The sequence below is a fragment of the Lichenostomus cassidix genome, chromosome 3, assembly GCF_008360975.1.
Source record: "Lichenostomus cassidix isolate B80296 chromosome 3, HeHo_3.0, whole genome shotgun sequence".
In the NCBI taxonomy this organism is placed as follows: domain Eukaryota; kingdom Metazoa; phylum Chordata; class Aves; order Passeriformes; family Meliphagidae; genus Lichenostomus; species Lichenostomus cassidix.
In genome coordinates, this window is record NC_139483.1 from 107,924,977 (window position 1) to 107,948,574 (window position 23,598).

At 41.2% G+C, this 23,598-nt stretch overlaps 1 protein-coding gene across 1 annotated transcript in view; it reads right to left on the bottom strand.

Annotated features, from left to right (window-relative positions):
* Positions 1 to 22,137, bottom strand: part of CDC5L (cell division cycle 5 like) — a 30,979-nt gene extending 8,842 nt beyond the window's left edge. The window contains exons 1-14 of the mRNA XM_085057070.1: positions 21,811 to 22,137; positions 19,269 to 19,372; positions 18,287 to 18,448; positions 17,327 to 17,454; positions 16,410 to 16,509; positions 16,107 to 16,325; positions 14,843 to 14,987; positions 14,531 to 14,719; positions 12,890 to 13,038; positions 11,083 to 11,245; positions 9,864 to 10,028; positions 8,162 to 8,242; positions 7,575 to 7,820; positions 4,615 to 4,812 (exon numbers count right to left, since the gene is read on the bottom strand). Of these exons, the coding sequence (XP_084913196.1) occupies positions 4,615 to 4,812; positions 7,575 to 7,820; positions 8,162 to 8,242; positions 9,864 to 10,028; positions 11,083 to 11,245; positions 12,890 to 13,038; positions 14,531 to 14,719; positions 14,843 to 14,987; positions 16,107 to 16,325; positions 16,410 to 16,509; positions 17,327 to 17,454; positions 18,287 to 18,448; positions 19,269 to 19,372; positions 21,811 to 21,855 (2,094 nt within the window). The 5' untranslated portion in view covers positions 21,856 to 22,137. The remainder of the gene's footprint in view (positions 1 to 4,614; positions 4,813 to 7,574; positions 7,821 to 8,161; positions 8,243 to 9,863; positions 10,029 to 11,082; positions 11,246 to 12,889; positions 13,039 to 14,530; positions 14,720 to 14,842; positions 14,988 to 16,106; positions 16,326 to 16,409; positions 16,510 to 17,326; positions 17,455 to 18,286; positions 18,449 to 19,268; positions 19,373 to 21,810) is intronic.
* Between the last annotated feature and the right edge of the window lie 1,461 nt (positions 22,138 to 23,598).

Here is a 23,598-nt window from a genome sequence, read left to right on the forward strand (position 1 = left end):
TCTCCAGGTGCTTTCTTAGTATCAGCACACCTGAAAATGCAAAAGAAAATGCAAACTTTAGAAGCACATAAACTAGAGAGAAATTAAAATACAGTCTCCAATAAACTGATACACCCTGCAGCAGAGTGTACCATGTAACCTATAAAACTCCAGCTAAGCAAGTTGTTTTTAATCTGAATTAATTCAGAGGACTTGGGCTGCAATCAAAAGCAAAAATCAACACTTTGGTAAATCACCACCTTGATGTATCTTGGATTCTGCAAAGAACAGATAATTTACTATATTTTGCATATACAGTGCATCTTGAACTTTTCCCCTGTAGGCTTCCAATAGCATTTATAATTTAGTAATCAACTGAAACGATAATGTTAACTACCACAATTTTAATAAAAGTATTTGTATTCTGTGAGCCAACTTTATTAACTATCTTCAAAGGAAAAGTAAAGATGGCAGGAAGTTTCTATGTTGTAAACTACAAAGGGAAGCAACTAGTTAGTTAAACAGATGCCTTTACTATCTCATTTCATCTTATAATGTTCCTAGTTTAACATATGTTAGTAGGAATGCTTTTCTTTATAAATATATTGTTTGGAAGAGAAGGGAGCAAAAGGTATTGCAGAGAACTGAAGCAATTACTGAACACAACTGCAAGCATCAGAAAACTCCAATTTATGGAGTGTAGCCTAGCCTTGGAAAAATATTCTGGATTTCTAGAAGCTACTGGAAAGATCAGAGAATTCCACAAATCTAAGGTGTACCACAGACACGTACTGAGGTCACATGGATTCACTAGCACGGACCTGAAATTCCCCATCTGCAATGCAAGAAAGTTCACATACTAATCTTGTAACACTCTTAAACCACATTAAGTAACACAAAGAGTCCAAAACCCTCAAAACAAAGAAATGAGAAGTATTACACAGCAGTACACTCCAACTACTGCTGAGCTGTGCATTGCTGATGATGCCTGGACAGGATACCCAGCCAAACAGAAGCTCTCCACAATGGCTCCACTTTGCCTCAAGTTCATCATTAACAGCACAAATCTGTTTGTGATATCAGCATCCATTTCAGAAAGATAAATGTCATGTCAACATACACAAGGCTGCCACAACTAAACCACTCAGGCAGCGAGAACAGGACAATTAGAGGAAGATGACTGTGTGTCCACACCATCAATCCAGCCAGCAATCTCCAAGCAACGAAGACAGACCCAGAAATAGCTTGATCTTTCTGCACAAGCTCTGAAGGGTGTCAGCAATCCCATATGGAACTATTACACAGTGACTTCCCCACGTGCAGCTGTGCTAAATATCACTACACTCTCGTGTTTTCTTCCCTCATGATCTTAGTGCACTATTAAGAGGAAGACGAAGCCCCCAGAACTGACCAACATCAGTTACTGTTGCTGGCAAACTCTATTTACAATTTCTACTCTTCTCTCAAAGAAAGTTAAGAGTACAAGCAAGTGTCTTGGGGTACTGAAAGCTGAGCTAATATCCCTGCTTTTCATTAAGCTTGTCTGATATGTCCCATTAAAATATCTATTTCAACTGATATTGCTTTCAGACAATTTTTCTTGGAAAAACATTAAAATGAAGGTGGGTTTTGTCATCGCTGAGAATGGGTTAGGCAAAAAAAATTCTGTGCTTTTTTATTGCATATTCATTTGTTCATTAAACTGCTATGCTTTTTATTTATTGTTGAAAAAACTATTCAGCAGGTGACCTATGCTTATAAAACCTGTGTATGTATATCTTGCTTTTAGGAAGGGCCTTTTAGGGTCAGGCCACAGAGCTGCACTAAACTGCATTTTGCACACACTTGGGAGAGATTTTCAGGTCAAATTGAACTTTGCATAGAGTCCACCTGCACTCAACAACAGTGAGTTGTGAGAGGCAGTGCAGTGCTCACTGCACCTGCAGCCACAGGGCTCTGCTGGCCCCAGTGCCTGACTGGACTGGGGGATGGTATTTTGCACCACAGGAAAATGGGAGAGCAAGATTGTGTGTGGAAGTGCACCAAGCCATCAGCCTCGTCCAGCAGCACTCTGAGCTCCCAGGGGATGTAGCTGCATTAGCCAGAGTCTCATGACTGTAGCAAGTGATCACAGACACAGAATAGGTCAGGCTGGAAGAAGCACAGTGGCTCATCTGGTCCCTCCTTCCTGCTCAAGCAGGGTCATCCCAGACAACATGGCACGGGATTGTATCCAGACAGTTCTGGAGTATCTCCAGTGAGGGAGACTCCATATCCTCTCTGGACAATCTGTTCAGTGCTTGGTCACCGCACAGGAAAGAAGTTCTTCCTTTTGTTCACATGGAACTTCCTGGGCATCAGTTCATGCCTGCTCCTCTGGTGCCATTGCTGGGCCCCACAGAGCAGAGTCTGGGCCCTGCTCTGAGCCCTCCCTGCAGACAGGGACAGACAGGGATGGGCTCTCCTCTCGGCTTGGGCTCCTCTTGAGGTTGAACAGCCCCAGCCCCCATAGCCTTTCCTCATCAGGGAGATGCTCCAGTCCCTTCATTGCCGTTGTCACCCTCCACTGGACCCACCCCAGGAGCTCCACATCTCTCTTGTCCGTACGAGCCCAGAACTGACACAGCACTCCAGATGTGCTGAGCAGAAGGCCAGGATCACCTTCCTCAGCCTGACGGGACACAGCTAACTGGATTTTGTTAAGTGTCTTTCACTGAGTCCCAAACAATAACCCTATTTTTTTTTTTTTTTTTGCAAGACTGCTGATTCACATTTTGCTTCCTGAGTGACTGTCTTGTGACTGCAGATCAAAGACCACTTAGAAGAAACATATATGAGTTTGATGAAAGATAAACTTGACCTTACTTTGCTTCAGTATCCTTAATAAGCATTCCACCACCAACTCATTCATTCAAGTACTGGGAAGAGAAGGACAGAAATCAACAGCACAAGAAAGCCCACACAGAAGTAACCAATTTAGACTGCAGAAACAGTGCACAGGATAAAGGCACAGGGCCACACACCAAACAATTAAGAGAAAACAAAATATTCAAGAGCTACTCATTAAGCAAGTACCATCCACCCTGTGCAGTAAATGAGTCTGTGGAAAAACTAAGCTGCAATCATGAAATTAAAGACTGTCTCAAAAAGCATATGCATAGGCAAATTAAGGCTGTTCGTGCATTCCCTAACTTGGACTGTTTGACTTTGCAACTTTAATAATGCCCTTCTAATGTCGTTTTGGGCCTAAGATATTTAAATTTCAAAAGCATTTGTACACAAATTAGGTGCAGCCCTCTGACTGCTGGCGTGCTGCCCACCCAGCCCTGCTGCCATGCACGGCCAGGCTGCTGCTGAGCTCACACACAAGTTTGGGAAAGCAGAGAGGAGAGCCTGTCAGGCAGCGCTGGGCAGGGCAATGGTGCTCTCTGCTGGGTGAGCAGCAGCACGACAGGGGCTCTGGAGTTCATACTCAACCCTTACTTACTACCAGGCTACGTGCAGGTGAACTGCTCCTGGCCCACTAGCTAGGCTCGCAACTGCGGAATCTGTACCTGGACAATGCTCTTCACAGACAGACTTTACAAAACACACACTGAGGTTGTATTTCATGTGTATGAATCAAGTGAAAATTCAGTCTTTCTGGCCTCTCTGGTGTTATTTCTGGGGTAGCAGCTGTTTAGGGAGGCTTACTTCTAGCAACAGTAGCTATGTTGATGTTAAATACAGAAGAACTTTTTTTGTAGTTTCCTTTTACCATGGAAAAAAATAATCTGATGCCTGTATACTTTAGAGAAACTTTTAGACTAAAATAGTATTTTAGAAAACATTTAATGACTTACTGCAAGTCAGAACAAACATGTTCTGAAGGAAGAAAACCTTTCAGACCAGCTTATATGTTATCATGAACATTGTCTATTTTTGGGTTTTTGTATGGAGCATTTGGGTGAAAATCTAGAGAGGGGACTGGGCAAGGGAAATCAGCGTCAGAGAGTCTGATAAAGTGAAATGGGATCACAAGTATCCCTCTCTTTTTTGGAGGGAATCTCTGGAACTGGAAAAACATGCCAGCCTGGCAAGAATTCAGGACTATCTAAACCTCCATGTATGCAATAGTCTGTCAGAAGCCAAATCTTAAGCTGTAAAGAGAACTTGAGAAGAGCTTTGGGACAGAGATGATTTTTTTAGCATCCTTTTCTGAAGCATCACCTCATACTGGCCACAATCAAGGACAAAGTGCAAAATGAGAAAGATCAGGTATCTGATCCACTCACAGCAGAGATTAGGGAAAGAACAGAAAATCCACATGTAATTAAGAGACAGCAGAACCTGACCTTCTCTCCACTTGAGAATAAAGTGGATGAGCTGTGTCACAGCTAATAGTGCACAGAGAAATTGTGTGTGGGAATACTCTGTGAGGGGATATTTTAAGAAGAGGAAGTTGAGAGGTGATTTAAGCAGCTCAAGAACAGCTATGAACTCCCTAGCAGAACTCCTCAACAACCTTTTCAAATGAATCCCTTCAAAAGACCTGATTGAACTCCTACAGAGAAAAAAACAAAAAAACCCAAACAACAAAACACAAGGCAACTCAAAATAAATGAGGTGCAAAAGGCAGAAAAAAGTGACACTGACCTCGAGTCTCTTTTCAAGTGACTCTATCCTGTCCTTTTTGCTGGCCAAGTTAGCTCTTGTGTAGCGGCTCTGTCCAGGCAGGTACAACACTTGGCTGTAACATTCTTCCCACACCTGGTTATAAGCTTCACTTGACAGCTCTCCATGCCCCATTCCTTGCTTTACCACCTCCATCTCTTGTGCCAGCAGATCCTGGGCCTGTTGGAAAAGATGAGAGAAATTGCAATTACAATACACAGGATACAAGGAAATTCCTCTTCTTTTCAAACTTTCAGTGTGCAATTAATGGGGGCAGCTTTTCTTTTCATACTCAAAGCTCACCATCAGGTTAAGCTAACTATGAAATCGAACACAGATGCTGTGGATTATAAATGAAACCCAGGCTAGAAGGCTCCTCACAGCACAACTATCCCTCATTTTATATAATTTAGCCAAACCTGACATCACTCTGCCGTGGCTAATGAAAGCTGTGGCACAGCGAGATACTTCATCTTGCTATAGAAGAACAGAGATAAAAGCAGAGACCTTGAGGGGAAGGAGAACTGTACAGACAGAAGCAGCTGTTCTATGAAATAAAAATCACTTTTCATTTCCTTTTGCTTGTCCTTCTCCACACAACCTGGAAAGTCAAGTCTAAACATTCCCGGGTGAGCTGCATAAGCTCTGCTGCAGGAAATACAACCCTGACTGTAACTAACACGTTCTGTGGCTGAAAAGAACTGGTGAGATACGAGAACTCTGCTGCTTCCAGTTTAATTTACAAAGTTTACAAAGAACTGAAAAGATTCTTCTTGTTCTCACAACTCTTAGTATTTCTGACAAAGAGCCTGGCCCTCAAAACTACACAGGCACCCAGGTCCTTTCAATTTTATTTATGACTAAAAAAACTAAAATATCTTAGCCAATCTGGACTTCATTGGTTATAAGAGCACATCTGTGTCCTCTCTTTCAACAGGATTTACAGGTGCAGCATGAATTTCCCTATCAGCAGTATGTATCTTACTGCAAGCACATGTTTTGTAACAGCACACTGACCAGGTAGAAATTCAGGTATCACCAGATTAGATGATTCCACAGTTACTGTGGAAAGAATAATTAATTACTTGTCCTTGATGGTCAAGACAGATAAAATAGCAGTAATTCAACCACACCTGACAAAGTTAGATCTTACAAGTTTCGATTAGCCTCTATCAGTACACTGTGAGGAACTATTTGGGGCTATTTAGTTGTGGCATGAAAAGGGTTCCCCAGCTCCAAGAGCTCAGCACACTGTGCCCAGCTAATCCTTCCACTGCTAATCCTTCCCAAAAGAGAACTACACATCAGGAAAAGAAAGGAATATTTTATGAAAGACTTTTAGGAGGAAGACGTTCTAAAAACAAATGAACTAAAGCAAAATAAACAAACCCCAGATGAAATCACAGAGATAGGAAAATTCCCTGGTTTGAACTGGGTTTTAGACAAAGAGGGAATATTGTGCTGAATGGTAGAGAGCAAGCAGGAGCAGGGATGCAAAATAAATTCTGCCCATCAGTTAGGAGACAAAATTTCCAGGGACTCTGAGGAAAGTTTCCAGACAAAAGCTACTGGACCGCATAATAGTCTCTAAGGGAAGTGAGAGCAAACCTGATTCTTGCTGCACTTCAAAACAACCAGAGAAAGCACTCAAAGAACATTCCTAAGGGAACAATCTGACACTGGCAGGGCACAGAAATTCATGATCTCACTGTATTTTCCATCTTTAACTTCTCCTGATAAGAAATCTTCAAGTATAATTTTTCATTTAACAGCAAATTGGAAGTACATACTATTCAGTGCTTCTCTCTTTAGGCTCTCAATTCATTGGTCAGATATGGTCAAGGACATGGATTTATAATCTGATTGTATCTCTTTAGAGTCACCTTAAAGGAATATGGGATTTAGGTGTAGAGATACCACATGTATTGTCAGAGGACAAGTCTAGAGAGACAGACAACTTGGTGACACAAGATTTTGTCCTTTTCATTCATTTTCATTCCTGTAGGCATTTGGTCAAAGGTTACTGGCACAGCTTCACAGGTGAAGCTCTCGGAAAGAGCTAAACCACAGAGTTGCCTATCTGTCACTTGGCAGCAAAAGGCAACATCTGTAGCTGCTTAAATAAATGAACACCCTGAACTAGAACCCTGGTCCAGGGCTGCTGTTTAACTTGGGATTACAATGCAAAACAGGACACAGTGCCCAGACCGCCCACTCACAGCAGCCAGGAACAAACCAATCTGCCTGTTCAGCACTTCTGGACCAGGTATGGCTCTAAGATCAGCTGCCACAGCCCAGCAGGCTCTGCACCAGCCCAGCTCTCCTGCATCAAGCTTGACAAGCATAATTAAACAACGTGATTTGCTGCTCCAAGGTACAAACCGACTACCACTGTTCTATTTAGTCTGCACTGCTTGAAGAAAATGCTTCATAATTCTGGTTTAATGAAATACAGAGGCAGCAGAAGATGGGTATCACACCTAGTTACAGCCTCAATGTTTTAACACAAATTTACAGAAACAAAGAAGTAGAATTTGGTTACTGTTGGGGAATTATTGCTCTTACCCTTATTTAAAATGATAAGCAACCACAACACATTCAAATTAGTACGTAACTGACAATATCTATGGGCAAATAGAGCATCCTCACCATTCTGATGAGTGCCCAGATTGATGTCAGCTCACAGAAAGGAGAATGTGCACTTAAATAATCCTTACTTAACTTATCCTTACCTAATGCTTGGCAGTGCTGGGTTAATGATCAAACCTTATTATCTTAGTCTTTTCCAACATCAACAACTCTATGATTACAGCCCTTCACACAATCCTTTGGAGATCTCCCAACTGAATTCTGTGCAGGCTTGGATCCACCTTTTTTCTCCCAAAATTACAGAACCATGGCATAAGGAGACTTAAAGTCTCCGTAGGCCACACAATTCTCACCTTCTTAAGATCCTCTTTGGAGAATTTTTCATAAGGATTTTGTTCCAAGTAAGCCATGTGCTCTGCATTGTTGCTTCCAAATCCTGGGCCTTTCCCTTTCTTACCAGTAAACTGCTCTCCAAATGGATGGTGTAAAAGATCAAAATGAAGCATAGTAATCATCTCTTTCTTTATGAGTTCTTCACTTTTCTGCAAGTCTGTTAGAGGTGGTTCCACATTTAATGGTCTCAGTATTGTTTCATTAACCTGCCCAGGAATAAAAAAAATTGGTGAGTATCATATACACCAAAGATTACATTAAATACATGTATCTCCACCCAAGTATGAATTTTATGGATCAGCTAAACTCCACAGAGCAGGTGACAAAATCCCTAGTGGTGTGACACATGCAGCAATCTTAGCATTTGTGCAGATGAAATACCTCCTGACAACTTTGCTAGGGAAGTTTCCTGTAACACTGAAATCAGCATACTCAAATAAAGATTTTACTTTCTCATGATCTCCTTAGACTGTATTTCCTCCTATAATGGTTAAAGCCTTTATTTTTAATTTTTTTTTCTTTAACAATGACTTTTGTTTCCACTTACTTCTGAGGGCCGTGGTAGATTCTTCTGCACAGCTTTGTGCATTCTCTTCAGTTCCTTGGCACGCTCTGCTTCTCGGAGAGCCTAAACAAACAAGCCAAGTGTTACTCCAGCCACTGTAACACAATCAGATGCTGCCTAGAAATGCATCTCATATAAAAACTAATTGATTATCGCAGTAAAGATTCCTTCAAGTATAAAGACTTCATGTTACTAAGCCAGAGCTAAATAATGTGATGACAACATAATTTACTGCCTCTAAAGTGAATGGGAAGACCACAGCAGACCAAGAGAAGAGAGACCTTCAAAAGTCATTTCCAGCCATCAAGTGCTTCTTCAGTCTCAACTCCAGCAGATTTCATTCTTTACATATTTCTCCACATCACATGTGACAACTGCTGTAATTCTCCAGACTTTAAATCCACCAGGAAAAGAAAGACTCTTAAATTAGAAGCCATGACTCCATTTGTCATCTTCAACAACCTTAAGTACATATTTCACTAAAACAATACTTGTGAAACTCCAAAAACATGAGAGTTCTCTTTATGATAAACTTTTAAGCAATAAATAACATGAAAAACCACCATTGTTAGGAACTTCAGGAACAATGATCAAGATCCTCCATGTCTAATCCCAGCATGTCACATCTTCACTTGAAAGGCAGGATGCTCTTCTCTTGTATGATGGTACAACTCAAATTCTTTCCTCTATTCTAAACACACACATTTCTTGTATTTATTCAGACTTTTTATGAGGGTATGTATGCACAAGACATACATATACATGTATATAACATGTTCCTCTCCAAATGGAACACCCTAAGAATCAAATTCTGGGAAATGTTTATCCCATTTAAGGATATCAAAGCATAGGATTTTTGAAAGTATTTTGCTCACTTGTCAAAGCACAGCCATTGGCAAAAACTTTTCTGGACTCACAAGCCCCATTTATTTTTACAAAAAACATTTATATTTATATTTATATAAGGTATTTAACAAAAAGATATTTACAACACAAAATTTAGAATAAGCAATAAATAGGAAAGGGACTGTTAGAAAGATTTAAAGTGTCTCTGGTTACTGGTCAGTACAGCCATTTAACTGGCAGAATTTAAGCTTGTACTTTATCCAGCCTTCCTTGGTTCTGAACCAAAACAAAACAACAGGGACCCATTCACTGCTTGGCTGTCTGGACAATCCTCTGGTACCAGCCAAAGGTACCAATTCCCTGCATGGCAGATTTTTATCTCTGTGCTACCAGCTTGCCTGCATTTGTATATACCTCTCTAACCTTTCACAAACAGCAACTTTTAACCTTGAGAGAATATCCTGAAACTGAAAAAAAGCACAATTCTTACATGCTTAAAATCAAGCATGTGCCACAGTAGAAAAAAGCTTTTAATTAAATTTTTGTCTTCTGGGGGAAAAACACAGGAGGAAGGACACAGACACTCTTAGGGACTTCATGGCAGAAAATGATGTGATACATAACATTAACAAATTAGGAAAATTATTTGGAGAAAAAACCAGTTTGGCCTCTGTGTGTGTATACTGTGACAGCAGCAAAGAAAACAGGTACATTTTACTTTGTTATCCTGTAGAAGAAGCTGTACCACTTCAATTAAACAGGTGTGAAATGATGGGAACCATACAAGGAATGCATTTTATTTTAAACAAAAGGCACCATCCACACTTCACACACTGACCTGCTTGCGGGCTTCTATGTCAGCCGCATCTTCTACAAAGGTTTCATCTGCTTCATGTTCTTCAAGTTCCTTTTCTGCATTTTCAGGTAGAACAATCTCAAAGTCGTTCTTGGGAGCAGGGAGGGCCATGAGCCCCAGGCGCAGGTGCTCCCGAGACTCCCTCTCCTGTTGGAATAGCAGTAAAATGTGATGCTTCTGGGCTGGTGCTCTGAGTGCAGTGCAATATCCTGAGTGCAACAAAACCAAACTCCATTCATCTGCATTAACGAACAGGAACAACACACTCATCATCACCTGGCCACCTTAGCCTGCTGCAAAGCCAGAAACCAGCTGAGTCCACCAGAAAAACGAAGCCTCAGTTTTCCTTCTAGCAGCAAAAACCTTTTTTACTATAAAAAGGCTAAGACTGAACCAAAGTATAAGTATATAAAATAAACCTTCTCCTTCAAGCTAAGAGGAGTTCTGGAATTTTGAACTTGAAGAGTTATTTTTCTCAGAAGAACATGCCAAAAGCTTGGGAGTGGATACCCTTAGCTAGCCAAAAAGAAAACTGTCAATAGCTCAGGTGGGAGATATTCAAAGCCACAGCAGAGACTGCAGAAGCAGCCACATAAAAGGAGTTCCCAAGGTGCTACCTATTAGGTACATGCCCTTTTATACCATGTCTAATTGGCAGGGTCCATCTGGCTGAATCTCCAAGAATGGAAACATCTGCTGCCAAAGGTGATGAAAGAGGCTGAATGGGACTCAGATTTCTGGACATCTCAAATGCAAGTGCTCCTAATGGCAAGAATTAAAATCCTTTAGCTCAGTGTTGTCAACACGACTGACTGATGAAAAGGGCCTGTAGGTAAATCAGGAAGCCAAGATGATGAGGGATTTGAGGATTGTGTAGGATTGCACAAAAAATGAATCTTTGCTCGAGATGCATTTCATGTTCAGCTTCAAAGATAGAAATAGGATGGAAATTTAACTATGTCTTTTCTGACAAACAGTTTTTAGAATATGTTTACTAAGCACACTGAAAGCCATTCTAAGGGGCAAGACTCCTGCTCTTTTAAATAAAGTGTATTTTACTGTGTGATGAGGACAGACCTGTAGGCAGGTGGAAGAAATAACATCTGTTTTTATTATAAAATAAAATTATTTTCAGCAGATGAGAATTAAAACCCCTGAAAATTAAGAGAGAATTGATTTCCACTTCTTAAGTACTACTTACCATTTGTTTAGCATAGGATGGGTCACTGTAATCTGCCATTCCCTCTTCTGGGTTGATGTTCAGTTTATCCCGCAGTGGAGTTCTCCCAGGAGTTGTGCCAAGTGCAGGTTTGGGAGTCAGTCCTCCTCGAGGAGTTAAGCCCTCTGATCCCTGAGAGGGTGTTCTAGAGAAGAGTGGTTAGTCATTTGTTTTTTACTAAATAGCTTTACTGAATAAAGTGTGAATGCTAGCAAAAGGCTCATAAACACAGTCTATACATTTAATCTAGAGTTTTTTCTTGGGAGGCAGTGAAACTGTAAAGTGCAATTACAAGAATCCTAAAAATAATTTGTTTAAACCTGCCAAGGTGTAACCAAAGTCCTGTCAAGCTGAAATCTAGGCACATCATTATGTTAAAAGAAGTTTCAGGAACTACACCAACACAAACTCCCACTGCTGCTTTTGGGAGAAGAGATTCTCCAGTCACCAGACATTATTCTGGGACACAGTAATCAGGATTGAACTGCAAGCTCTGATTTCCCTATGACCTGGGCAAATCATTCCCTCTGAAATCATCTGGCCCAATAGCTGAGTGAATCATCCTGAAGACGCCTCTTTGCTTTCACTGACTACTGAAGATGTAATTACATTATAATAATTTCTTCTAAGCACCGATGGTTAGGCAAGATGAATTCAGTCTTAGATTTTGTGGGCTCCAGTGGCTTCTCCTCTACACTGGGAAGGAATATTGCTCTCTATCCCAGTGACCTACTATGTGAATGAGGTGCCACTTCATGGATTGATTAATTTTTCCCTCTGCTGAAGGACTTGGATTTTATCACTGATAGAGCATTTCTGCAAGCAAGCCAAATTGATGCACAGGCATTGTATTTATATGTGCAAATTTGAACTTCAGAAGAGAAAAAATACCACAAACAAAAATTCCAAACAAAAAATTACAGTATCTCTACTTTTTAAAATATAAAATAACCCAAATTAACAGCCAGATCACTCCAGGCCAAATACTACATTCATTTTGCACCACACTGACACCAACAGATCTTCAAAAAAAGCACTCATTGCTGTAGCTGCTCTTTTAATTAAAAGAGAAGGGCCTTTACACACAGCTTCTAAACAAAATAAAGCTGCTTTAGAAAAGCTGCCATAAAGGTCCTTTTTATTTCATTCACTTTTCCTACTAACATGATACAAGTAAAATTAGAACCTAAGTGGAAAAACCTAATACGCAAAATGTACCAATTGTAACATGTTTTAGCTATATGGTATTTGGCATTTGTGGGATATGTATTTGTTCACTGTAAGAGTTAAACCAGCAATTCCGTACTATTTAGATTGGCAATATAAGAAATATTTTACTTTGGATATATATGGCTTATAAAATATTTACTCCAGCTTTTCAAAAATTCAGTGTGGGTTTGGCTAAGGGACCTCCCACATCTTTGACTCGGAGGTAATACTTTGGAAAGGCCAGGATCCACATACAGAATGACACTCCAGCTTACTATTTATACTCCTGCATTACTCCAGAATAATTTATATTGCTCCAGACCACAGAAGGCCACATTTTGGATCAAAACTCCAGTGAGCCACACACTGTATGAATACAGACGAAGAGGACGTGGCTGAGCTTCCTAAAGACACATAGGAGAAATCTGTACAATAAGGGCTTGAAATAAAAGTGAGTTAAAATTTGTTTTGAAGCTCTAATCATGAGATACTACTTTATACATCAAAATCTGCTCTGTCCACCCACCTCCAAACAGACACATGCCCACCCAAGCACCCATCAGAAAAGGAGTCCATTTACCTGAAAGGTGTGGAAAGCACAGTATTTGGAGTCTGAACAACCTGTTTCTGTGGTGTTACCCCTGAGAAATCACTTTCATGCAAGGGAGTATTAAGACCTCCTTTCAGTGGGGTATCCACATTTGTGAGAGCCATCAGATTCTGGGCCTCCTGTGTAACAGACAACACAAGTAGTGCTTCACCAAGACATTCACAGTCAGGTTTAAGACATTCAGTAGCAGCAAGAACAGCTGAAGAGTTATTTGAATATCAGTTTGTGGAAAATATTTAAAATTTCTTAGCTTTAACACCCATACACTGTTATTTATAAACCCTTCTGCTCCACTGAGAGGGATTTGAATTTTCATTTCCAGTAAAATATGTTATGAACTGGAGTGGCAGAAATGAGTGGGCTATTTATTGTTTCAGCCTCCTTCAGTTTGCTAGACTCCATAAATCTGCAACATTTGTTAGTGACTGAACACTCAATCCTGAAGATCCTGGTTTTAAAGGGGAAAAGCACACTTGTACTCTGAAATCCAAATTCAATGAAGTTTATCCAAACTGCACTTCAAAGATAATGCTCCAAAAGAGATGGTCACTATTCAGATTTTTGGTCCATGACTCAATTTGGGCTTTTATGAATAGCCTGCTTTTTTATTTCATTTTCCCGTATTACAATGAAGAATTAAGTCTCTCTGAAAAACTTAATTTTCCATACTACTAATTTCCATACTACTATTTCCATACTACTATTTCCATTCCACTAATTTCCATACTACTGCAAATAGCAAATACATTCCCAGAAGATCACTAATCCATCTAGATAACTCTGTATATGCATAATACTGTGACATTTCTAATGTCAGAGTACTCCATTTGAAGGTGAACGTGACAATTCCTGCAAACACTGCACAGACCTAGGTCATGATCTGCAGAGCCAGGAACTTTCTCTTTTCTCCTGTCATGGAACTGCTGAAATTCAGCTCATTGTCAACTCAGAGGGTTTGTTTGGGTTTTGGGGTTTTTTTGGTGTTTGGTTTTCTGATTGTTTTTGTTTGTTTGTTTGTTTTGCAGTCTTGTTTTGTCTTACACACTAGCTGCACTAGTTTAATTTATCTAATTCCACACACTCAACAGAGTATTACTCAACATTACCAGTTTTGGAAAAAATCCAGGCAATCACAGGTTGCAAAGGCAGGTTTTGGCTAACCTCAGTTTTAAGCCAATAAAGTGCTAGGAAAATACTCTTCCATTGTTGCAGTTAATTACTACTTGTTAATTGAAATTAACAAGTAAAATTAAAAGCTGGACAACATAAAATATACTGTTTTAAGGAGATGAACTGTTTTAAGGAGATGAACTCCTGTATCTGTACCACTGAGAGATGCCCAAGAGAAGGGGAAATTATGCAAGACACCAGGAGAATGGTTAAAATCTTCACCCAATATATGATTACAAGAATCAGAATGTTTTGAAACACAATGACAATTGCTAGAAGTGGATCTGCTTCTGTGCCCTTCAGTATGTCCTGGAGATTGGGTGTCATTTCAAATTGCAATATTGCACACAATCTAAGGAGTGTTTCTCTGGTATTTACACCTTCTACTCAACTGACCCCTGCTCCAAAACTAAAAACTCATTCTGTATATTTATACTGTACCTGCAGGATCCTGTCCTGGGCTGCTGGAGTTTTGGGAGTCCTTAGCGCTATGCTGTTGTTGGTTACATTATATTCAGAGAGAAGAGTGCTGGAAGCTGAGTTTGTGATTCCAGATTCCTCAGCAGTCTGCCGTGCAATCTCACTTGCCTGGCCAACTTTTACAACTTCTTCAAGTTCTGTATCAGATATCTTTAAAAGAGAAAATCCCAAGGCGTTATAAGATAGAACACAGCCACAAGATCCACTCAATAGAACAGAAAGCACTGTTTGACATTAGCCTTATAAGTTGCTTGTTATCAATGAACACCTCACCTGAGGCGCTGGAAGCACCAGTTTACTCCTTTTTTTGGTAAATTCTGACACTCCACTGGTCTGCAGAATAGCTGAGGGCAAGTCTGACTCTTTTTTCCGTTTCATATGTTGCTTGTCCTTTTTGCGCTCTCTTCCCTCTCTCTCACTGTTACAGGAAACAGAATCATTTCAGAACACACAGAGAAGCTACAAAGCAAAGCAAACAAGCCAAGAGCAAAAAGGCTGTTATCAAAAGCTGGATATGTTGAAATAAAACACTGAAGGAAGACTGAAATGCCTTGTGGGTGACTAGATGTGATCTGCAGATGTTGCAGTAGAACCTACTACAGGGCAATGTAATGCTTCTGAATTATGGAATTAGCCAACAGATTCGGCTTTTAGGCTGAATGGCTACAACCAACAGGGTCACTGGATCAATAAAAAAATGTCACGCCAAGAATGTAGACAGCAAAAATAAGGGAACGTGAACAGTCCCTTTTTCTACAGCAGCTACTAAGGGAAGATGAACTTTTTCTGTGGGAAGTGGGATCCAATTTCTCTTCAGTCTTTAATAAAAACGTATTTTCTTCAAACAGCAATGGAGGCAGTCAATGAAATCATAAGCATCAGTTTGAAGCTCCTGCCTGACCCTCTGAATGAAGAGCCATGCAGAAAGATCAGTTAACACACAAGTTAATAAACCAAACTGTACATGGCATTGGACTGACTTGCTCAGTAAAAAGCAGTTTTGGCAGCAGCAGGAAATCCAACTGTACAATTAATATGTACCCAAGATTGGCATTTAACATCTCAACTGCCTGTTCAGGGATTTTTTGGGGGGATGGGGAGAAATTAAGCATTTAAGGACATAAACTTAGGAAAAATTCTATCAAAAGTAATACTACAAGTAAAACCTACTCCTGTAATCAATCTTAATAAGATTATTACTTAGAGAAACTACTGTAAATACACAAGCAAATGAACTGCTACAAGTAAACAAACCTAACATTTTGACTTAAAGAGCAAGAGCATGCATGAGGAACTTTATTCTGATAGAAGGTGAACTAGAGAAAAAGAAAAGGGTAATCATAGATAAAAGATGAACTAGATCTTTTGGAAAGATAAAAATACAGAATACTAAAAAGGCTGAGGCCACTTGCATTTGTGTCAGTCCTATGGAAAATACATGTCCCACCCACATTATATTTCCAGGACTTAACACACACACATATGGGTTGCTTTTCTTTAAGTACACTGTTTCCTCCTTATTGCAACACACACTTACGATCTTAATTCTCCATCCAGGTCTTGCTGACGTAGTCTCCTGAAATCTGCATCCAGGGACTGGTAATTTTCCTCTGATGTATCATAAAAACCAGGGGCAGGCTTCTTTTCAAATGGAATTTCTGCATTGTAATCCACACCTCTCTTCTTTTTTCTTTTCTTCTGGATCTCGATTCCAGCAGCGCGAAGTTCTCGTCTTTTCTGGAGAGCAGCAAGACGTCTGAAGAAAAAGTATCATCACATGATTTAAAGGGCAGAGTAAAGAAAATCAGGTCCACGATATAAAACTGAACAAAAAGTTTACCGAGCTTCTTCCAGCTGCTTCTCTCTGGCTTTCCTCTTGGCCTTCTTTCCCTGGGTATTTGCCAGACGTGCTCGAGCCTCAGACAGCATTTCAAGCTCATCTACAATAGTACAGATAAACAGAGCTATGAATTTGCACTCAAAAGATGGGAGTAAGGAAAAGGGTGACATTAAGATCAGAAACCATCTTTAAAAGCTGAATCAATCAATCACAGGCATTCCGTGTCATCACTAATCTCCACGTTGTCCCAATGTATTTACTGAATCACTGGCCAAATGAAATAAAGACTTTTAGGAAAAAAGCCTAATGTTGAAAATAATTCAATTAGTACGAACAGCAAATAAAAATATTTACCTAAAGATGCAAACTGACCACATTAATAGAAGTAAAATTTCATTTACATCTTTATCTGAGAGTATTATCTTGAGAACTTGTTAACTGCATTTACATCCAGAGCCAAGAGCGCTGTATTTGTGAACCTGTGACTGTTCAAAATCACTCCTGGTCCATTCATGGAATTTTAACAATGTTCATTTTTCAGTTCATAACATCACTTTTTGCAATGGGGAAAAAAAAGGCAGTCCTTCTGTGCTTCAGCATGGATTCATCTGAGAGGTGTGAGCTGATGGAAAATGATGAAGACACAGCACTTAGAATGCAAACAAGCAGAGCAGTCGTCAAAGCAAAGAGCAGTCAGCCACGGTAAGAGATGAAGATGACAGATAAGGAGGTAAAAAACACACCAAGAAAAGGAAAACTGACTAGCCAGATACAGAAATAAGAGAAAATCTGTAAGGAAACTAATGACCAGGGGGTGGTGGAAAAAAAGAAGAAAACCAAGGTAAAGCAGCTGTGTAAACAGAAAAATCAAATCAATCAGATTTCTGTCGAAAATCGTAAATAAACTCCTAACTCACCTTCATCCATGTCAATGGGATCTGGCCTGGCAGGTTTGGTTTCTGGATTTGGATCAATTTCTCCAGGTTTCAATTTCCGAGGATCATCAGCAGTTTCTTCCTCGTTGTCTCTCTGAGCAGCCTTGTCCCTAAAAACACACTGTAGGTGTCACCACCAGCTCTTTGTTTTCCCCCAGACTCATAATAACCATCTTTTAAATGTCTCCAAAGACTGATCATAAAAAGCAACCTTCTACTCTGTACAATAAATTTGTTATACAATTCACAAGCATGGTACTGTTCCCTGATCTTAAACAAGACAAGAGAAAGAAACCAACACAGTATTACATTACAACAATAAAGTATTATATAAAATACAATACTGATACAACTAGTAGTAAAGAAAATCTCCTCAGGTAATCTTTAACAATAAAAACGAGAACTCAAGCAGCAGTGTGACAAAATAAAAAAATCAAGTTTTCCATTATGTTTTTCTACTCAACCAGGAAAGCTTTTCCCTTAAGAAAGCTCACAAGAAAAAGCAGCACATCTCTTCTTGTGGCCTAAAGAAATTCTCTGTAGCACACAGCGATGGCACCTGCACATTCAGCTATTTCAACCAGTGTTTTATGTCTCTTTTCTCTCTCACACACCCAGTCCTGCTGATCAGCCAGTCGAAAAATGCCCAAAGAGCCTAATAAAAGTACAGATCTTGACAGCCCCTTAGCCAGAATGACCAGGAGCAAGAAAAGATATACCTATCACTATTCAAGCCACTCCCCAGATTCCAGGAGCTTCTTTCAAGCTAAACATTGTGACTGAAAACAATCCTTAAAGATTTGCTTACAAAAGGACTCAGTCAACTTGAAACCACAATAATTTACCACCATGGGAGAAGGGAATGACAGGTTGCTAAAACAAACTCCACAGATTTCCCTGGTATTCCTGGCTAGATTTTCCTCTAGGCAAGCAGAAACTCACAGCAGAAATTCATAGTGTTCCAAGCACTGTGCAGCAGTTCTCCCAATGATGGGGGCAATGGTTCTCCACTGGGTTGGCATCAGCTTGGCCAGGTGCAAGAGTTTCTCCTCCTCCTCCCGAGACCACTCTGTCTTTTTGATGCTTGGGTCCAGCCATTCGTACCTGTAATAAGTGAAAAATTATGGATGAGAGATCCAAGTTATCCATTGATTTGTCTTCCAGAGTGTTATGACATTGCATTTGAGTTTTAAAATATACTACGAGTGCAACACTTTTTATATAGATACTGCCTGTTCTTCCTTTCTCCAGCTCTATTCTGGCAAAGTGAAGAGTCACAGAATTAATCTAGATAAAAAAAAGTAAAAATTACAACAATCAAAGATACCAGAAATGGTAGAGTTGTTTGGTCTGGAGCCTTCAGCAATTATTTTACTAATCCTCAACTATCCCAGTACTGTTACCTCCAGAGGAAATATTCTACTAAATATGTGCAGTTCAGGATTCCAGAAACTAAGTCTGATTCTCAACATACATTCATACTGCATTAATATTTGCATCAGTTTAAAGCTTCTGTTTTTCATAAAAAACTTAATTTCACAGTGCAATTTCTAAACATTTACTCTCAAGATAAACTCCCATTATGAGAAATTAGAAAATTATATGCAAAGGAGATTAATATTTTACAGTTTTACTTCCTTGGCATTATCCACCATTTAAAAGATGTTTAAATACAGGGAAAAAATAATGTACATAATTTAAAGTGCTCCTGTATTTGCTAACACTACAGTTACTGGCAAGCATGACCTGGCTACTTTTGTTCAGCTACTTTCAAGCAATAAGAACTTAAAACTTCCATGATAAAACCAAACAATGTTAAAACCTTTGTTACTCTGTGGACATAAATTAGTCTGTGGTTAAAGTTTTTCCTGAATTTCCACTAATTGTGAACCTCAGATTCCCAGACACAGCACCTCTCACTTACCATCTGGCTTTGCACTGCTTTGCTGATTTCCTATGCAATAATGAAGCAATACGAGACCACTGGTTTTTGCCATATTTCATAACAGCTGCTTTCAGAATTTCATCCTTAAAAAAAAACATAAACAGATACCCTTATGGATCACAAAAATTGCTAAACAGAAAGTCTGAGCTCAAGCAAAGAAGAACATAGTGAATTTCATGGGCTGACCCAGTGAAAATACCACAGCATTGCTACTTCTTTTCCACTTTTATTCTCAAGACAAATGAGGATTTGTATTCCAAAGGCTAATGAAATCAATAAAGATTAAATGAAAAGACACATGATTATTGTTCCAAACCTCATATATCCAACAGAACTTCCCAAATTACTTCTTCAATGCTCTCTAATGCACTAGTATTTAAAGGCGCTGTAAGTCTCCCTTGAAGGACAGCAATAAAGAGGTATGGAAGTGTTTGTCTGGTAATGACATCACAACTGGAAAAAAACGTAGAATTGGCAGATACCTCAGGCTGCCTTGTTTTAAATAATACCATAAAATCATCTCTTTTCATACTTTAATGCAATTGGAATAAAAATGAATAGATTCATCTTGGGAGCCAGGCTGTTCACACACAACAAAGTGCACATTGAGATTTGATCAAAAACTGAAGTCCTATCAATTGTCTGTCAATCCATCCATCAATCCCTTTCTCCCTTCCTCTGAGATAAATGGGTTATTTCTGTTTTTTTCAGAGAAAGTGGTATTTCAAATGCATTAAACATATTCTTGCCCTGTCAACCACAGATGTCCCTCTCCTGTACCCAGTGAGTGTTCAGTGAGTCTGACTCTGTCTCACACACACGCCTCTCAGAATGCAGCAGCTTTAACTGTGTGCTCATGATCAACTCTGCTACAATTGTAGCCTGCTACAGGCTACAACTCATGTAATTACTGTTCTGAGATAAATAATAAAACCTTGCTTATGTGGGTTAACTTACTTGGTGCTATATGGCACACAGGAGCCATACTGGTGACATCAATAAGCTTTTTTTGCAAGTAACTGGTCATTTTAAGAATGGCCTTCTATCACCTGGTTCCACTTTCTCTGTTTTTAATGTTGTACACATAATCAAAATGTTAACCAAAAAAAAAAAACCCAAAACCTACTTTACCTCTAATAAAACTGACATCCTTGATTTCTCATGTTGTTATTTTCGTTTTCATGACCATGTGTGGTACTGACAACTTGTGACAGCAAAATTGGAGGGGATTGCTTGCTTTTGGAACAACAATTTCTGTGTACAGCAGTCTTGGGGCTGCAGATGAACAGCCCACACACGTTGACAAGACATGAAACAGACTGAAGTTGCACCAGAGGTTTAGATTAGTTATCATGAAAAATTTTTTCAAGAAAAGGGTTGTAAAGCATTGGTACAGACTACCCAGGGCAGCAGTGGAATCACCATTCCTGCAAGTGTCAAAAAACCCATGTGGATATGACAGTTAAAGACATGGTTAAATGGTGAACGTGGTGGTGGTGGTTGGACTTGGTGATCCTAAATCTTTTCCAACCCTAAAATTTCTACGACTCTGCCTTTGCCATTTCCACATTTGGAAAGATCTTCAAGTGTAAGAGATTCCTGCTGCATCTTTCCCCTAGATCACAGGAAACCTGCTTATGCAGTACAAGTCACACTCCAGCCTGTGAGAGGGACATCTCTTAGCACAGCACAGCCCACGCTTTCCCTCCAGCAGCAGTGGGAATGGTTTCTCCGGGGAAAGAGGACACAACACACACATGGCTGAGCTTCCCAACCTGCAGTCTGAGGGAAAACAACACCAACGTGACCTTTGCCCACTGAGGCAGCAGGACGGAGCAAGGCACAGGCTGCTGGGGAGTGCAGCCCAACAAAGAGCCAAGGAATCACAGAATTAAGTAGGTTGGAAAAGGCCTCTCAGATCGTTGAGTTTAACCTATGTCTGATTACCACTATGTCAATGAGACCATGGCAGTCAGTGTCACATCCAGTCTTTCTTTAAACACTTCCAGGGATGGTGACTCCACCACCTCCCTGGGCAGCCCGTTCCAATATGTAATCACCCTTTTCTGTGAAAAAATTCTTCCTAATGTCCAACCTAAACCTCGCCTGGTGCAGTTTGAGGCCATTTCCTCTCGTCCTGTCCCCTGTTCCCAGGGAGCAGAGCCTGACCCCCACCTGGCTGCTGCAGGGAGTTGTGGAGAGCGAGAAGGTTCCTCATGAGCCAACCTTTCTCCAGGCTGAGTCTCCCCAGCTCCCTCAGCTGCTCCACATCAGACTTGTGCTTCACACCCTTCCCCAGCTGTGTTGCCCTTTCCTGCAGTGGCTCCTGCAGACCCCAAACACCCGGAAGCGCCGGCACAGGAGCTCCAGCAGACCCAAACCTGCCCCGGGACACCCCAAAATCTGAGCCCCGCGCAGGCGCACCACGACCCTTCCCCCCCCCCCCCGCGCCTGCGCACCAGCGAGCCCCCCCTCCCCGGGCCCTGAGGGGGACCAGAGCTCAAACCCCGCCGAGTCCTACCTCCGTGTTCCGCCATACGCCGCCTTTAATCATAATCCGCGGCATCTTGGCGGCAAAGGGAAGCGGGGACCAACCCCGGGAGCGAGAGAGCGGAGAGGGAACGGGAGCGCCGCTCGCCTCAGCGGGGCCGGCCGAGACCGCGCGTGGGCGCCCTCAACGCCGGCGAATGCCGAGGGCCAGGGGAGCGGGGCCGGCTGCTGTGTCAGAAAAGCGGGAAGCGGGTCCGGCTGTTTTCCCAGAGAACGGGGACCGGCGGCTTTTCCACGGGCAGTGAGGCCGCTGCGCCTCCAGGGAAGCGGGTCCGGCCGCTCCGCGCATGCGCAGCACCTCGTGCGTCCTGAGGCGGCGCTCCGCGCTAGCGCCACCTAGCGCTCGGAGGAGCGCACGGCGAGGGGGAGAGGAGGAACTGCGCTTTCATTAAACCCCTTCAAATCTCCCCGAGGGACGCAAATAAGGGAGGGAAAGGGACAGCGGAAGGAAGTTACATCTCCCCCATGTTGCGTTCACAGCGTGTTTTGTTAATTTCAGGGAAAAAAACCTGTGCGTTTATAAACGGAATAAATTCTTTGCTGTGAGGGTGGTGAGGCCTTGGCACAGGGTGTGCAGAGAAGCTGGGGCTGCCCCATCCTTGGAAATGTTCAAGGCCAGGCTGGACAGGGCCTGGAGCACCCTGGTCTATCCGAAGGTGTCCCTACCCACGGCAAAGGGTGGAATGAGATAATTTTTAAGGTCCCAACACAAAACCATTCTGACTCTACAAGAGAGCAACATTCAGAGTGTATTTGCAGATTCACACACAAACGCACACTCTTAAAGGAGGGTGTACAAGGTATCTGGACTTAGGGAATTTAGGTAAGCACTCATGTCAGATGCATTTGCACCTTCTCAGTGGGTGAAGGGCTGAGTATCACAGAGTGGGATCTGGAGGATCAGCCCAGGATCCATCACTGTCATCCAGCTGTCATCCTCCAGGTATGTCCAGCCTGGGAGTTGTGTGGCTCAGAGAGGCTCCACTCAGAGGGAGGTGCTGCTCTCAGCCTGCTGCTGGCCAGGAGAGCTCAGAAAGTCTCAAGCACCATTGCTTAGAGTCACAACAACCTTGGCTTTAGTCACAGCAACTTTCTACCCATGCTGCAATTCACGTCAGCAACTTTCTTTGAAAGTTGAAAACCAAAAATATCTCAGCTGGGTGGTCATTCCAGCAAGAAATTCCCAATGCTGTTGTAAACCAGGGGCTCCTTAGCCAGCATAAGCTCCTGGGAGCAGACAGTGTTTCTGACAAGCTCAAGAGGAGCTTAGCCCAGGTCATCAAGGTCAAGGCCTAATGAGCATTTCTGAGACCACAGTGCAGCTCCAACAGGAGGAGGCACCACCACACCGTACAGCTCTGACTCACTGCTACTCATTTGCTTCACCTGTTTAACTTTTATTCACTTATTTAGCAGATGCACAGCAGGTAAAATGACACCCTTTTGCTCAATTTATTTGTCTAGAGTTACAGTTCCTTGTTTTGTCCAAATTCAAGGTATGTTGATGGAGAAAATTATGCAAACTTTTTTGGTTTAAATAGGAAACTTAATAGTATGATTTAGGAAAGGCTTTGATTTTTGTTTAAAGTATACAGGAATAAAAATATTACACTTTCAGCTACCAAAAAAAATACCAACAGCCCATATCTTATTTGAAACTGAATATGCCTCTGCCTTTAAATTTCACTGACTTGGCAGACTGAGAATACCTCTGAAACCCCAAAAGTCCAGTGCAGTGCATAAGGAACAGAGAGCAATG